Source organism: Oncorhynchus tshawytscha, linkage group LG11, assembly GCF_018296145.1.
Source record: "Oncorhynchus tshawytscha isolate Ot180627B linkage group LG11, Otsh_v2.0, whole genome shotgun sequence".
NCBI lineage: Eukaryota > Metazoa > Chordata > Actinopteri > Salmoniformes > Salmonidae > Oncorhynchus > Oncorhynchus tshawytscha.
Window position 1 is genome coordinate 37,992,721 of NC_056439.1, and position 17,778 is coordinate 38,010,498.

At 47.0% G+C, this 17,778-nt stretch overlaps 1 protein-coding gene across 3 annotated transcripts in view; it reads left to right on the forward strand.

Moving 5' to 3' along the window:
• Positions 1-17,778, forward strand: part of LOC112261964 (rho guanine nucleotide exchange factor TIAM2) — a 109,139-nt gene that overhangs the window by 29,326 nt on the left and 62,035 nt on the right. For all 3 annotated transcript variants that reach the window (XM_042330081.1, XM_042330080.1, XM_042330082.1), the window contains 8 exons: positions 705-818; positions 1,226-2,389; positions 7,061-7,538; positions 8,142-8,314; positions 9,672-9,896; positions 13,214-13,399; positions 13,511-13,657; positions 17,177-17,230. In XM_042330081.1, coding sequence (XP_042186015.1) covers positions 1,232-2,389; positions 7,061-7,538; positions 8,142-8,314; positions 9,672-9,896; positions 13,214-13,399; positions 13,511-13,657; positions 17,177-17,230 — 2,421 coding nt within the window. In that variant the 5' untranslated portion in view covers positions 705-818; positions 1,226-1,231. The remainder of the gene's footprint in view (positions 1-704; positions 819-1,225; positions 2,390-7,060; positions 7,539-8,141; positions 8,315-9,671; positions 9,897-13,213; positions 13,400-13,510; positions 13,658-17,176; positions 17,231-17,778) is intronic.

Sequence of the window (17,778 nt, forward strand, 5' to 3'; positions counted from 1 at the left end):
AAATTTGCCAGTGGGAAGCAAAGAAAAGGCTGGAATTTGCGTGTTTAAAAATAAACAGCGGGGCAAACTGTAGCAGGCTTTCAAAAACTTTCCCAACCGATCAAAGAAGACGTCAGTGAGTTCTGCAGAGTAGGAAAAATGTGAGTAATGTTTAGGTTGGAGAGGAATATGAAAGGGATTTTGAGTCAGAGGAGAGGAGTGAGTTTCTTTAGTAGTCATGGAGACAGAGTGGCACAGCAGAGACCGACCTGGGCTGACTCCTTCAGGATCACTGTGATGGAAACCTGGTGCAGGTTTGAGCCTAACACATGGAAGCACTGTATTTCTGTACTGTATTTGCCTTTGACAGGGAAAGCTTGTAGTTGTAATTCAATTTTAGTATACCAAGAATGTCCTCTCTCCGGATGAGCTACAGTAGCCATGTGGTGGGGTTCCTCTTGTAAACAGACATGGTGGATTTTGCAAAGTGAATCTGTTCCTCAGAAACCTTAATGGAAAGTAGTCCTCTGATCATTGGCTGGGTGTCCTCTTCTTAACCACTAAAATACCAAAGCTCTACTGAACACCAGATTATGACTCAGCCCTAATTGCAACACCTGTTATCAAACATTGGGGGTTGTCACTGGAAACACAGCTCTGTTAACTGCCTGAGTGATAACCCAATCGCTACCTAACCCAACCACTTTCCTTTGTGTGTCCCTCAGATGGTCCTGGCTGTGCAGCAGGAGGAGAGAGGGTCGCCTGAGAGCAGAGGAATCTAGGACCACCATGCCCACTGAAGGAACTCTGAGACAAGACTGAGACTTTAGAACACACAGGTGAGTCTCCTATCAGCGATTATTTACAGTGCTTTTATAAGTGGTAGTGATTGTAGGCAAGTTTAAGTGGTGCAGGGAGTGGAAAATGTTAGGCTAACGCTAATGTAGTATTGCCAACTATACCGATTTATGAAATTAAGTGCGCCATAGCAGCAAGTGCGCCATAGCTGCCTTCAGTAACATATTACAGTTGACAAACCAATGTCAAACCAAGCCAAGACATGCCTCAAACCACGTTCTTTGATTCATTTCCATCACACATAACAGCCATGAAGCCTTAAAGCTTGTTGGTCACACTGGTGATACCGCCGCCTTGGTACCTTTCCTGGAAAAGGAGTGGAATGAGAAGAAAATGATGTCTTTACAATTATTTGACTTTTTCATCCTGAGTCTCTTTTGTCTTCCAGATCGCAATGGGAAACTCTGAGAGCCAGTACAGCATTCAGGGGTCCAAGGGCACCAGCTTAATCTTCCCAGGGAAACAAAAGCCCTACTCACTAAAGTTCCGCTCAAACAAAGAAGAGGTTCTATCCCCCCATACATGGTGGAAAGGTGGGCCGGGGGGCTCAGGGTACAAGGCCAGGGCTGTTGGTCGAGGCTGCCTCTCCCCCCTGCAGAGGAGAGGAGAGCCGTACATCTCCAGACACTATGACTACGTCACCAAGGGGGTGAAGGGCAGTCCAAACTGCCATCTATGGCATGGCTCCCCACCAAGAGGCCGCTCACACCTCCCAGCTGAGAATAGATGCTGCCCATATGAGGGCAGAGGAAGCCTGTACAGTAGAGCATCAGGGGATCTGAATGACTATGCTCTGAACGGACACAGGACCCCAGAGAGGATGCGAGGAGAGGGAGATGAGGGGCTTGAGGAGCAGAGCAGTCCCAGGGTGGTCATCAAGAAGGATGGTAGTCTGAGGGTGGAGTTCACCAACACTAACAGTGGTCTGCTGCTAGATGAGGCATCTGGGCCAGTGCAGCTGCTCAAGTTCTCCCCCACCCTGGAGTCCACCTCTAGTCTGCCTGGCAGCAGCAGGCCTGAGGCCCACCATGGTGCTCCGCAGCCAGCCTCAACCTCCACCGCCAGGACTAGCAAGGGCAGCTCGCTGAGCTCAGAGGGCTCTTGGTACGACTCGCCCTGGGGGCCCAGCGTGGAGCTCTGCGACCAGGACCAGTCCTGTTCCTCTAATAGGTCTATGGGAAACCGTAGGTCTGACCAGTTGGATTCCTTTGGTCAGCAGTCTCCTCCTGTGTCCATCTCAGATCTCTACAGGGACCCCAGTATGGCTGCGACCTTCCCCACAGCTAAGGACCTGTCGGCCCAGTACAGGGAATCCTCTCTTCACTCCCATCACATCCAGCACCAGGCCTCCTTTGTTTCGGCCCTGGACATGCCTGCTGAGGAGCAGTGTCCAGAGGCCCTGCAGTACTCATCCTACACCCTGCCCTGCCGTAAGGCCCAGCCTAATGGAGAGGTCTCCACCCTGAAGAAGGGCACTGGCTCCGTCAGGAGCCGCATGAGACGCCTCAGCGACTGGACTGGAAGTCTCAGCAGGAAGAAGAGGAAGACACAGGTGAGTGGGGCTGTCATCTGGGGCTGTCTGTGTTTGAGCACTGGGACCCTGATCTACAATCTATGAATTTTGTTACAGAAACATTTGTCACAAAGTACTAAACAATGAGCAAACCGAGCCAGTGGCAAGGAAATGCTTCCGCTCAGGTTCTAAACGGATGTTGTACTTCACAGGTCATAGATCTGTACACACCCTATCTTCATGGCTTGGTATGTACAAGCAGTAGGCCTACAGCGTGTTTGCAGTTAGGTCTGTAGCCATAGCATATTTCTAGTCGTCAATCTGTAATAGAGGTACTGCTTTAGCTGCATCAGGTGTCTCTAATCTCCTTAGGAATTTCCCTGTTTTGAGATGTGATTGTCTGCAGTTCCTTGGCTCCACAGGAGAATATGATGACTCTGGAGTCTCCCAGTGCTTGGCACAGACTAGTGTTCCAACCTTGTTAGTGAGGGAGGGGAGGCAGCAGAGGAAGCAACTCTCTGACAGGTACTTGGCTGGGGGACTGTTACTGGTCATTGTGGTCTCACCAGGAACACAACGTTGTCCCCGATCCCGAGTACCACAATACCAGCTGTCTGAGTACAGGGAACTACAGGGTATCGCGGAATGAAATTTGGGAAGCGGATGGTGCATTGTGTAGGGACTAGAGAGGCAGTCATCTACCGGAGAATAAGGCATGAAACCGAGGGAAGGGGAGGAAGGATGAAAAGACAAGGGGTCTGCAGATTCCATGACTACGTCTGGGTGGGTACAAGAGGTCATGTCAGTTTATTGTTTTTAGCAAAATCATGTCAATGAATGGAATATGTAGAATGCCCTGTGTTGGAAGCATAGCTCCATTGTATATCATTTGCTGATGAGTGCATTGTTATGATCAGACGATATCCTCCAGTTTGGGTCTAGATGATTGTTGTTACACAGTGGAGATTGAAACAGTGTTTTTTTTCTTTAGTGTATAAGCTCGGCTGTGCATTTCATTGAGATGTTGTGTGAGTTGTTGAAAATGGATGTTATCTACCAGTAGACAGCAGGTCTGTATGATGTATTGTGTTGCAGTAGAACCAGACCTGTAAAATGACACCAGACTGTTTTGTACAGTATTAGAAGAACCAGGACTTCTATGCAAATCATTGGATAGAGTGTGTTTGTGTGTTATGGGTCTGTAATAGTTTATTTAGAGCATTTAAGCCCCATAAATGTAATCACCATAGTCATATTTTCTGCAACAAAGGCTAAGTAGTTAATTCCTAAAAATGTGTGTTAGATATTCCCAAATTAGCTTAAAAACGGCTTGAAACGTGGCCCTCCGTGACTTTGAGGCTTTAAATCATACATTATGCCCTAATTCTCTTGTAAACTTTAAAATGCTTTTCAAACCATTCCAAGATAATTGCTGTAAGCCTATGAAATCTCTGTTACTGTAACTAATTCCCAGCTGAAGATTTCGAAACCCCACCCCACTCTTAATGATGTGGTCGTCATGGTGATTATGATTTGGTGGCGCTGCTCTGGGTTTCTATTCAACACTCTGTCCTCCTCTCCAGAGACCCAATCCACTAGTGTGTACTCTATGGATAGGTACTCGTTCATTAGGGCATTAGGGTCTAAGTAAAATATCTGGGTGTAACCGGCGTTGGCACAAGAGGGTTAACTTCTCTTGGGGCCAGAGCTTGCACTCTAAATGAGTTCCTATTGTCATGACGTTGCCCTTTTTGGGTACAGCGAGCACCATCCCCCTCTCTCTCTCTCTCTCTCCCCCACACCCAGGCTGCTGTTAGGCAGGTCATAAATTCCTGGAGGAGATTCTTCCTCATGGCCAGACAGTATAGAGAGAGAGTGAGTTTTCATAGAGAGAACAAGGGAACTCCTTCCACCTCACAGAACTTGAGAACTGAACAATATTCATGTTCTGGAGAATGTATAAAAGGTTGAAGTAGCCAACTACGAACTGGTCCGTTTGGTACAATTTTGTGAAACTCATGAGAGTCAAACAGCCATATTACCATAACCCTGTTTATACAAGAGTCTCGGTTGTGGGACTTGCATCTAATTGTTGTATGGGATGAATGAGTGAAGATTAAACTATTTGTGAAATGATGTAATGTGATTTTAGACTGTTTAATGAAGGAAACTCGAATTCCCTTTTGGAGTTTAACTAAATCAGAGGCCCGCCTCATGAGCACAGACATTGATCTGGTGGTGTCGTGGGACAGCCCCTTTCTGCTCTCCCGAATATAACCCCCACCTTGGGAATTTATCATGACGGTTTGAGTAGAGACCATGCATTTCTCTTGCTGAATTCTTAACCATACCACACGGTTAAACTCTTAGACTATCTAACCGACAGAATAAGAACAAATCTTTGATACTAATTACTAGTTTGCAGCTAGGAATTCGGTATCATTGAACGCGAAGACCGACAACCACCGAAACATATACTCTATAACAACATTGCTGAATGTTACTCTGAACTATCTATTCTAACCACTGCAGAGAGAGAGAGAGAGAGGGCGGACAAACTCTCCAACAAAAACAAACTTTCCAACAGAGATCAAGGCGACACACTGAGCGTAAATATATATATTGATTGCAATTATTCCCGAATGAGTGAGCGTTCATGTGCAAAGGATTAGCATTTCAATTGTTATAATTATCAACTTTGTAGTGTCTTTTATCTTAGTCGACCCCCACTTCCCCTTTACCACCAAGCCGCGATGCCGGTTTAGCCCACTAGGGCACATCCACTATCATTTCCTTGTAACTATATCTACTGTTTGTTTGTGCATTTCTGTGCTTATTTAGTTAAATACATTATTTAAGACAATTGATGTATGGATGACTCCGTGAAGACTGGGTTCGTGCAGATAACCAACCATTTATGACGTTTGGAATGAGACTAACATGAGGTAAAGAAATAATTAATTAATGAGAAGACTAATTGATCAGATATTAAAATATCTGACAGTTGTATTAGGAAATGTATAACTTTGTAATCTGAATATTTTCCTTGGTGCCCCAACATCCTAGTTGATCACGGAAATAATAATTACAGAGAATTGATCTGATAAACTACAAATAAGTCTTCAGTTTAATGATGCCAAAGACACGACACTATCTTAAACCCTGATAATCTCTTGCAATGTGTTAGGTTTGGGGAGCGACCTAGGATACAACGTCCATGCAGTATTGAGCTTGACCTTTTCAATGAGAAGGACAGGGGCTTTTGAGGGACTGTGATTGAAGTTGTTCAGGTTCCCAGCAAAGCTTCAAAGGTCCATGAGAAACACCCCAACAAGCTCCAATCAGTAGCAATCCCATCCCTATTCTCCGTTCAACTCTAGGCATTGGGCAATCCCAGGCTTCAGAACAGAATACTAATGAGCAGAGTGATATTTGTTTAGATAAATAGTCTCTTTCAGTGTTCTGACTCAAACTTCTTCATGGGCAAATGTTGGAGCGTGATGTTTCCAACTGAGCTCTGTATAGACATTCAGAGTTGTCATAGCTTCATGCTGACACATTCATTGGGTCTCTCTGCACTCTGGTGACTCTGTGGTGCCCCGGACAGAGCTGATTCAGGGGTCCACACTGGCCTGGTTCTGCCCCTGTTTGGAGTTCTCCGCTGGGCCTAGTTCCACCATGGCCACCTAATCACCGCCAGCTTCCAATTGGCTCAATGAACCATATTTCACCATGTATCACAAAGTCTGGCCACTCAGCCTCTTTTCAATGAGTCGACCCAAATCAGGACTAATTCCAGCTCTCGTTGCCCTCCACCTGGGCTTCAGGGCTCTCGCTGCGCTGCGCCCTCAAAGCCAGACACTCAGGCCCAGCCCACGTTCTAATGAGAAACAGCTGGGGGAGACGGCGGGAGACTGAGGGAGAAGGGGATTGGGAAGGAAAGCAGAGACTATGGGATACTAAGGGGAAAAAGGGTAGATGGAGAGTAGGGGAGGTACTGGGGGAGGATTTGGAAGACTGACATACAGGGAAGGAAGGGAGAGTTTTACGGACAGAGAAGGAAGGGAGAGGTTGATGGACATGGAAGGAAAGGAGAGGTTGGCAGACAGTGAGAGGAGGGGGGTAGACTCGGCAAGAGACTGAGGAAGGGTTGCTTTGGAAAGGCATTGGAACACTGTGTTTGAAGTTTACCCAACCAAGTTGCCAGGGGAGAATCGATGTTGTAATCTAGTGGAGTGCAGGTGGGATGTCATTACCCCTGAAAGAGCGCAATCACATGAAGTAGTGCTTCTACTGAGATCAGGAAGCCACGGTGTCCTCGCAGACTCAAGAACTTCAGTCGCACTTCATCCTACCCTCACCCCAAAGTCTTCCCCTACCCTCTCACCCCCCATCTCTACTCTCACTCCACAGTCTCCCCCCACCCTCTCTCCCTACGCTCTCCTCACACTCCCATCACCCCACCCACCCTCTCTCCCTATTCTCACCCACCCCACCCACCCTCTCTCCCTATTCTCACCCACCCCACCCACCCTCTCTCCCTACTTCACCACAGTCTCACCCCCATCCCTACTCTCACTCCACAGTCTCCCCCCACCCTCTCTCTCTACAGCCTCCTCTCACACTCATCACCCAACCCTCTCTCCCTATGCTCTCCTCACACTCTCACTTCATCCCTCTCACCTTATTCTCATCTCTGTTCCCTTCCAGGAGCCTAGGTATAAGGACAGCAGTGAGGCCTTTGACAGTGGAGTGGACGGCCTGACAGCTGCCACCAGCTCTCCCTCCCAGGTATCCAGCCTGTGGTACCCTGGCGGACCTGGCAATGTTGGGGCCTCCCGGGCCCAGTCTGCAGGGGCCCTTCACCACAGCAGCGATGCCCTCCACCAGAACATCTATGAGAACTTCATGCAGGAGCTGGAGACAGGGATGGGGCAGGGCAGTAGTGGAGGAGCAGGGGGAGGTGGTGAGAGGAGAGACACGTCTACGGGGACAGAAGGGGGGGAGAGCAGCAGTGAGTCTGCAGGCGGCTCTCTGGAGCAGCTGGACATGCTCTTTGAAAAGGAGCAGGGAGTGGTACGGAGGGCTGGCTGGCTCTCCTTCAAACCCCTCCTCACCCTGCACAAGGACAGGAAGCTGGAGCTGGTCACACGCAGGAAGTGGAAACAGTATTGGGTCACCCTGAAAGGTGAGTAGGGGTGGGTGGTCAGAGAGAAAGACGGTTTGTGACATTGCAATCTAAGGTCCAGTCAATATACACATTGAATTGGACCTTCAATACCTCACTGAAATGAAGTTGAGCTTGATGCTTAATAGGTTTGGTCACATTGAAAGGTGAGTTAAAGGTGTGAGGAGGTTTATAGGGCAACTAAAGGTCAAAGTGTAACTTGATCTTTAGCGTTGGAGGCATTACATCCTCAGGTTCAGTAGATATAACCACTACATTGTTTGCTGAATACATAAACTGAAATGTAGTTTACGCTGGGCGACAGAGGGGAATGTCCGTTTCTAACTTTAAATCACATTTAAAGTTGAAGTAAAACCAGACACATCACTTAAGAGAGGCAGCAGCAGCTCTTCACATGGTTTTTCTGGAAGACTACAGTGTGTCGTTTGCAGAGTCCATCTCCTTTACTTAGCCTGTGCATTGCATTTATCGTACACTGATCCTTTGCTATCCTAAAAGCTTACAGGGAATTTTACTGCTGCATTTACCAGCTAAAAAGATCAACCTCAGGCCAGGAGCGTGAGTGTGTTCTTCCTCACTCTCATGACTAACCTCTTCCTCCAGGTTGTACCTTGTTGTTCTATGAGACCTATGGTAAGGGTTCTCCAGAGCAGGAGCTGTCTCCACGCTACGCCCTGTTTGCAGAGGACTGTATCGTCCAGGCCATTCCTGAGCACCCCAAGAAGGAGAACGTCTTCTGTCTCAGCAACACCTACGGAGATGTCTACCTCTTCCAGGTGAGGTCTACCTCTTCAAACTCACTATCAAAACTACAGAATGTAGATGTCCACAGTATTTATCCCCAAGTGGGTGGATATGCTGTAGATACAGTTTTTTCAGAAAAAACATTCCATAAGTTTGTATAGCGACAGTAAATGTTCATAAATGTCACACTACAACTATATTGTTCACTCCAGCTGGTGGTTCCTCCATCCTAGAGCCTGTGCGGCGTTAGCTTGGCGTTAGCATGTTGTTAGCTTAGCGTTAGCTTCATGAGCACATCATGGCGTTAGTGCTCTGATTTCCCCCAATTGCGCTGCTTGTTGAAATGCTTAGTGTTCCAGCCAATCCAACACACAAATGAGGAGCAGAAGCTGTTACTTAGTGGGGAATGTTTTTTGTCATTGGAAAGGAAAGCGTGTCCCGTGCTACTGTGGCAGCCTGGTCTGATAGCCTCTTCCTGCTTGGGCAGCCAAGCAGATTGGTGTTGTCTACTGCTAGATTACACTGACTGTGTCAACCGAACAATAGGGAACAAACGCACTGTTCGGCATATTTACACTGTATAGTAGTGGACGGAGATATTTTACAAATATAGTCACACACATACAATCACACACACTTGTGTATTTTTAGACTGTATAATCTAGCACATCAATTGAATGATTCTAGCTCGTAAATGACTACAATTTAACTCTCCAGTTGGAGCTTTTCCGTTTGTATGGCTGAACTTATTTTCACTGTTGGATGCAGAGGCCTGACTTGGCATCACTAGTTTTCTCTTTTCTGAGGGTATTGCATGAAATCCCAGTTGTGGTGTTCTGAGTAAAGCTAATAAAATGGTCAAGTGGCTTTAACATCACTTGAAACTCTAAAGAGGTCAGGAAACCATTAAGTCGATAAAATGAAGCACCATAGAAGCCTGTGTTCTCCCTCATGTGTCCTACATGAATCACATCTCCCTCGTATTCCTATCACATTTCATACCATGTCCTCTGATAATGTAATCGTTTTTGTCAAGCTATATGATCCTTTCAAGATTGACTGTATTGACTGTGAAATGACGTAATCGCGTATAGATGGGAAAATTGGGAAAATCTGGCATGAAGATGATGATAATATACCATGCGGAAGATAGGAACACAATATGGGCACAAAGTGCTCTGCTCTTTTAACTGTCAATCATTCAGATATAGAGCCCAACCCGGAAGCATATCGTTCACGGCATCGCTTTCATCACTGCGTCTTGCAGTGCTTATACCATCACATAAGCCATTGAGGACGAAGTCTCTTTCAGTAATAATCTTGTTTTACCATTTCTGGTCTTACCTCAAACATCCATCTAATATCCTACCTTCACCTCTGTGTGTTCAGGCTAGCAACCAGACAGACCTGGAGAACTGGGTGACAGCCATCCACTCTGCCAGTGCCTCTCTGTTCGCTAAGCGCCATGGGAAGGAGGATACGGTGCGTCTACTTAGGAGCCAGATCAGAGGCCTGCTGCAGAAGGTAGACATGGACGGTAAGATGAAGAAGATGGCTGAGCTGCAGCTGTCCATCGTCAGTGATCCCAAGAACAGGAAGGCCATCGAGAACCAGGTGAGGATGAGGTAGATGATGAGGTTGTGTTGATAGTGGTGTGTTCTCACAGTGAAGCAGTGGTTAGTGTCCCAGACAGATATGATCTGTTCTGTTCAGTGTGTTTGTTAGGAATCTAGCAGCTCTAAAAAAAATATGAGCTGTGAATCAACCCACGCGACTAAAACCCCATGTCTTATTTTCGGAAGCGGGAGAAGTAGCCTAAATGTAGCTAATGGCTGTCCAAACATATACTCAGAGGAGAGGAGCGGCAGGCTGCTGCTTCCCATTGCATCAGATTGGGATTCCAGATGTTGTTCTATATAATGACCTCTCAACGTTAGCCCCTCTAACACCCTGCCTGAGGAGAAAAACAGACCAATCACTGATTCTCCCCGCAGCTAAAACTGTCCTGTACATATAATGTAGTGAGCCATGGAGATGGCTAAAGACTCAACACCAAGCTAGCTTGCCCACCCCTCATTTCAGCCCCCTCAACAGTCCCAACTACTTAAGAGTATATATCAGATTTATAGTGCCGTAATTCATCCTTCAGAGGTGGATCTGGTTGCTTCAAAGCGTTTCAACTCTGAATTAGAAGATAGTGATTTTGGACTTGCAACATTGTGGGGGGTGTTTGTGATGGTTGGATGTTTGTGTTGGGAAGGTTGTGAGTGCAAAGACATCTACCGTGACTGCAAGAAATTAAAGCTCAACATCCAGGATTTTGCTTTGTCTGAAGGTGGATGTTGCTATGTTTTTATAATATTCTTATCAATGAGGTAACATAGCTGTGAAAAAGATGAATGGCTCATGGCTTTCATGACCAATGGGAATGACATGGAGGGCAGTGTCTGTCTTTCAGACTGACTTGGTGTCTGTTTTCTGTTAGCTATCACAGCACCTCGAGACAGAGAGGTCTGGAGCCAATGATGGGGTCAGAGGGGAGAGGGCGGGGTTAGGCCCTGAGACGGGCGCCCACAGCTGATGATGGATTTAGGATGGGGGTGATTGGGCTATGAGAGGGCACTTTGATGTTTACCCTCCCCCTTCTCAAAATCAGTGCCTTTTTGAAGTCTCTCTTTTCCCCTCCATAGTGAAGTCATAATCAGGTTGGCATGTACAATCATTAAGAGAGAGAGGGGGAAAGTCAAAGGAGGCTGTATGTAAAAGGAGGGCCATTCCTGCCACTTAATGGGACTGAAATGGGAGTAAATAGGATTGCTGTAAGGCCAGATGGGTACAATATGCCTTCAGCGGTAAAGAGACCGACACACACACACACATCCATGCCAGCCTCTTTCTGATTCTCAATCTGATAATGGCCATGCTTCTTTGATATGATGATGGATGAACATTGCCTGACAGAATGTAAATAAGATGTGATCGATCAGACATGGGTTTGTGTGTGGCGCTTCCAATTGTGGCAATGCGGTGCCCAATATTAAACCGTATCAACTATCAAACCATGACCTTCCTGTCTTTACTCTGGGGGAAGAGGAGTCCATCTAATTGAAATGTAATTGTATTGGTCATGTACACATATATTTTTCAGATGTTATTGCAGACGCAGTGAAATGCTTATGTTTCTAGCTCCAACAGTGCAGTAATACCAAATAGATACTAAACAATACACACACATACAAAAACAAAAAAGAAAAACACAAATTCAGTAATATCAGAACGAGCAATGTCAGAGTCCGGAATTTAAATATATATCTGTATGGACAGTATATGAATAGAAAAGGTGTGTATGTATAAACATTATGGACAGTATATGAATAGAAAAGGTGTGTATGTATAAACATTATGGACAGTATATGAATAGAAAAGGTGTGTATGTATAAATAATATGAACAGTATATGAATAGAAAAGGTGTGTACAGCAGTAGTTATATAGGATGAGCCTTGACTAGAATACCGTATATACATATGAAGTGGGTAAAACAGTATGTGAACATTATTGAAGTGACCCGTGTTCAATGACTCTGTACATAGGCCAGAGTTGAGTACTGGGTTGTACCCGTCTAGTAACAGTGACTAAGGTTCAGGGCATGGTACTGGGCGGAGGTCGGCTAGTGGGGGCTGTTTAGCAGTCTGATGGCCTGGAGATAGAAGCTGTTTATCAGTCTCTCGGTCCCAGAGATTGTATTGTCTCTGCCTTCTAGATGGTAGCGGGTGAACAGGCTGTGTTTCGGGTGACTTGAGGTCCTTGATGATCTTCTTGTAGTTGTAATTGACAATGCCTGCTCTCCAAATAAAATGATCCTCTCCTGTCCCCCAGAATACCTCACTGTAATAGCCTTAGAGAGACAGGGTTATCTCAGCAGATTTACCAAGCATGACACTTAGGACCACACAGCCCTGCTCAGACGCTAACCCTCTATATTAATTTAAATGTTTTATTTTACTAGGCAAGTCAGTTAAGAACAAATCCTTATTTTCAATGACAGCTGTGGAACAGCGGGTTAACTGCCTTGTTCAGGGGCAGAACAACATGTGTACCTTGTCAGCTCGGGGATTCGAACTTGCAACCTTTCGGTTACTAGTCTAACACTCTAACCACTAGGCTACCCTGCCGCCCCAAATATTAATGCCACATACACTAGATGCCTGGTTCACATTGGCTCCAGAAGGGCTAAGTGTTCTTAATGTTATTGGGTTGAACCTTTTGTGTTAGCTCTGTCTGAACACACAGCATTGTGCAACAGGATCATTGTTGGTCTTTACAGTCCTGTTTCGATGGTGGAATGTTCTAGACTCAGATTGGTCCCCTGTCCAATTCATTCCCTACCATGAAGGATTCCATCAGTCTGAATCGGTGTTAATGAGAGGATGGATTCCGTACTGGTCTGTATTGTAAATGAACTCTCTGCATACTAGCACTATAAAAGTAAATTGTATAGAGTCGTTAAACTCCACAGTTCTCTCATTAAAGTTAACCCCCCCAAGCTTACAAATAAGCACCATCTCATACTTTACAGTACATGGTGCTAAAAGGGTCTGGATGCATGTGTTCATTCTCCGTGTTGGTGAGTGTGTTGTGTGTGTTTTTAGGGGGAGGGTTATACGGTGGTCTGGTGCTCGTCAACCCCTTCCCATGACTTTTATTGCAGTGAAATAAGATACACTGCATTAAACACACACACTACAAACCTCCTTCATTATATCATCAACCTTACTGCCCTCAACCAGCACCAGTTTTTGCCCCCCACTCCCACATCTGTAAGCAATCCCAGCTTGTTGGAATGCACCCTAAACGTTCTCTCTGACCTCCCTCCCTCCATCTCTTCCCTTCACCCCTCTCTCCCCTCCTCATTTCTCCAACCCTCCCTCAGATCCAGCAGTGGGAGCAGAACCTGGAGAAGTTTAACATGGACCTGTTCAGGATGCGCTGTTACCTGGCCAGCCTGCAGGGCGGCGAGTTGCCTAACCCTAAGAGCCTGTTGGCTGCAGCCAGCCGGCCCTCCAAGACTGCCCTGGGACGCCTGAGCATCTTCTCAGTGTCCTCCTTCCATGCACTGGTCAGTCTCTGGTTGGGATGGAGGGTGTCTATATAGACTGAAGTTGAAGCAGAATGTGACTGCAGAGGTAGATCTAGTCCTGACGGTGTGTTATGTCTGTTATATCGTCAGGTCTGTTCCAGGGATGAGGCCACACTGAGGAGGCGCTCTGTGTCCCTGAGCCAGAGATCACGCAACAAGAAAGGCCTCTTCTCCTCCCTCAAAGGCCTGGACAATCTCACTAAGAGGGACCGCGACAAGAGACCGTCTGCAGGACAGGTATGGTACCTGGACATACTGCACACACAGGACACACTAAATGCCCATACAGAGAACACACACATACCTACAAGGAAATTGACGCAGGACATTTTCATATTTCTAAGAGAATGTTGAAATGGGGCCCAGGTGTGCATTTGTACCCCATAAACATGATTTTATTTTTTAGAGGTAATAAGCTCATATTTGTTGTTGTAATTACTCTTCCCCACGCGCTCATTATCTATTGATGTTGTCAGCTCCCACCCCCTATGCCCTGAAGGTACTGCCCAGCAGAGTCTTCTAAGGCATGGAACAGACCTACTTCCCAGGATCTCGTCTATTATGAAAACCAATGCATTTGGATAATGGTGTAGTACACTAGATTAAGGTGTCACAACATCCCTACAATCTTTTCTCTGATATAGCGTATATATTATATTATTATATATTTGCGTTGCGTCTGAGCTGGAGGCTTCACTTTGAGGATACATAAATGTTTCTACGGCCATGTCTCTTACTGGTTTTGACTGATGGACTGACTTTGATTGTAGGGAGCATTAAGCACCCATCTATAATGTAGACGCTGCTAACTGCCAGCTTCTGATTCTCTGTCAGTGCTCTTCCAAACAGGAGGCCAGGTGTCCTTAATGCAGACTAAACCGAGTCTTCCCTGCTCCCAGTACTCTCGTCACCCCTCCACCCCCGCAGGGCTTTGTGTGTGTGTGTGATGTTGATTGTGGTGTTTGGGAGCTCCAGCAGGCTAGCTAATGAGACCCAGTTTGGTTTCACAGCGCAGAAGGCCGAGGTGGCTCACAGCGCACGACGAGCAGGAACAGTTCTGTACCATGAATTATTAAAAGCCATATGTGGTAAATTGTAGCCTGCTGTACCCAGCCCTACAGCGACAAACAGATGGTTTGTGTAAGTTCACTAAATATTAAACAGCCCCACAGTTATTCACAGGTTCCCCTGTAAAGCTCTCCAGTTGAGATATGTTTCTGTTCCTTTTCTAGGATCTTGGTGCCTATTAAAAAGAGTGGCACATTGCTTCGAGGGGAGTAGTGCCGGTCTAGTGCCGGTCTAGTGTTTAGTTTCCCATCTTTCCTGGAGATGAGTTAAGCCTTCAAGTTGTGTGACATCATTGCTCTCTGTCCTCCCAATGAGTCAATATGACACGTGTTTATTACAGAGGGATTTATACTGAACAAAAATATAAACGCAACATGTAAAGTGTTGTTTCATGATTCATGAGCTGAAAGATCCCAGAGGGGGGGTGTCTCTGTCTGTAATAAAGCCTTTGTGGGGAAAAACAAATTCCGATTGGCTGGACCTGGCACCCATGGCTGCGCCCCTGCCCAGTCATGTGAAATCCATAGATTAGGGCCTAATTAATGAGTTTCCATTGACTGATTTCCTTCTATGAACTGGAACTCAATCAAATCTTTGAAATAGTTCCATGTTCCATTTTTACATTTTTGTTCAGAATAGACAGCAGGCTGATCTCATAATGCCAAACTCTCACTCCTTTACTTTCTCTCTCACATCCTCATTCCTTTTTCTCTCTCTCTTACCCTGGCACTCTCCCTCCAGCTCTCTTTCTCTACTTCTATAAATATTAGCTACCGCCTCCCCTCCCACGACGTCCCACAGTCCTCTTATTGAGTCATCTCAGTTGACTAAGCTCCAATCCTATGTTCCCTGCTTGGTGATTTCAAAATCAAAAGCTCTCCCTCAACACAGGCCTCTCTGTTAGACAAGGGTGTGTAGCGTTACCCTGTGAGCTGCCTGGCCAGGGTTCAGTGGCTGCAGCAGGCCGGAGAGGGCCCAGGGATTTGTGGGAGAAGTTTAAGAGTTCTAAAGTTAGTGGGCTTTGCGGCAGTCAGGCAGCGGTGTTTACAGCTACTATAATAAGACCTGCTCGGTGCCTCATACAGCATGTATAACCTCTGTAGACGGCGGTCAATGCTCTGTATATCACTACTGCCATCTGTCTGGAGAGGCCATGTTCATTTCTCATCTGAAGCGAAGCAGAGTGTTGGGTTTAGCTGTGTTAAAGTACATTAGAGCAGTGGTGTCATCATTCTGAACCTGCTGAGTCACCCTTCCTAGAGGGCTTAGGGACTCATCACATGCCTACCTGCGTGCCTGCTACAACATGCTTTACATCGGGAGGGAGGAAGGGAGATAAGGGATCAAGAAGAGAGAGATTAAGAGGTAGAGTTAGCGAGAGGAGGAATCCTCCGCCCTTCTCTCTACCCTAGCAGGCTGTCTGTCCTATCATCTCTTCTCTCTACCCTGGCAGGCTGTCTGTCCTCTCATCTCTTCTCTCTACCCTAGCAGGCTGTCTGTCCTATCATCTCTTCTCTACCCTGGCAGGCTGTCTGTCCTCTCATCTCTTCTCTCTACCCTGGCAGGCTGTCTGTCCTCTCATCTCTTCTCTCTCACACACAGTAGTACCAGCTGTATCTCTACACTACTTATTACTGCCTCCCTCTGGAGCCTCACAGGCTGCCCCAGTCCTAGCCCTAGTCCCAGCCCTAGTCCCAGCTGCAGGGTCAGCCCTAGTCCCAGCTTGCAGCCCTAGCCCAAGCCCTAGGCCTAGTCCCAGCTGTAGCGCCAGCCCTAGTCCCAGCCGCAGCCCTAGCCCCAGTCCTAGCCCTAGTCCCAGCTGCAGCCACAGTCCCAGCCGCAGCCCTAGTCCCAGCTGCAGCCCTAACCCCAGTCCTAGGCCTAGTCCCAGCTGCAGCCCCAGTCCTAGGCCTAGTCCCAGGTGCAGCCTCAGCCCTAGTCCCAGCTGCAGCCCTAGCCCCAGTCCTAGGCCTAGTCCCAGCTGCAGCCCCAGCCCTAGTCCCAGCTACAGCCCTAGCCCCAGTCCTAGGCCTAGTCCCATTTGCAGCCCTAGCCCTAGTCCCAGCTGCAGCCTTAGCCCAAGGCCTAGTCCCAGCCCCAGTCCTAGTCCCAGCTGCAGCCCCAGTCCTAGTCCCAGCTGCAGCCCCAGTCCTAGGCCTAGTCCCAGGTGCAGCCCCAGCCCTAGTCCCAGCTGCAGCCCCAGCCCTAGTCCCAGCTACAGCCCTAGCCCCAGTCCTAGGCCTAGTCCCATTTGCAGCCCTAGCCCTAGTCCCAGCTGCAGCCTTAGCCCAAGGCCTAGTCCCAGCCCCAGTCCTAGTCCCAGCTGCAGCCCTAGCCCCAGTCCTAGTCCCAGCTGCAGCCCTAGTTCTAGCCCCAGCCCTAGTCCTAGCCCTAGTCCTAGCCCCAGTCCTAGTCCCAGCTGCAGCCCTACCCCCAGTCCTAGTCCCAGCTGCAGCCCTAGTTCTAGCCCCAGCCCTAGTCCCAGCCCTAGTCCCAGCCCCAGTCCTAGCCCCAGTCCCAGTCCGCATGGAAATAGTATCAAAGCACCAGGCCCTCACTGCACACTTTTTAATTAGCTACATAATAACAAAGTTTGTGTAATAAGTCTGCTGCTATGGGTTACCGCTGTTTAATAGATGACTACAGGGATTTTAACAAGTCAAGGAAACATGTTTCTCTCTGTTGCAGATCTTTGAAAGTAATGGAGGACAACCCTACTGTCTCCCACCCACTAGTTCTGAGGTCAGTCCATGTTACACTTTCATATGACTGTTTCATCTAATTCTATTACCTTTTAGGAGTAAGGATATAAAAATGTAAAATACCATATATATTTAGTTTTGATTTCTACTTCAGATTAGATATCAAACAAGTGTCAAACAATCAATCATACAATTCATTGACTGAGAGTCTACAGGCTAGATTTTCTAAGTGAGCGCATATGGCTGAGACATAGATCAACAGTATCATGTGTCTCAGCAAGCCTCATGGTTACGCATTACGATGACAAGCCGTGGGATGACATCTCCCAGGTACAGGGGTCAGGGGTTAAGGGTCATGCCTGCAGCTTGTGTCTGAATCTGCAGACTTTGGGCTGGGGTCTGTCCTGTACATAGGACCAGAGCGGGATCAAAGGTAAGATACCTTTCATGCCAATCTGCAGGTGTATGTCTATCTGTACTGCAATATCTGTATACCACAAAGAGAGAAATCTGCACCCCATTGTATCTAAAGGGCAATAGATCCCACTATAAGCAATTCTGTACAAAGCCAAGATCATAAAGGAATTC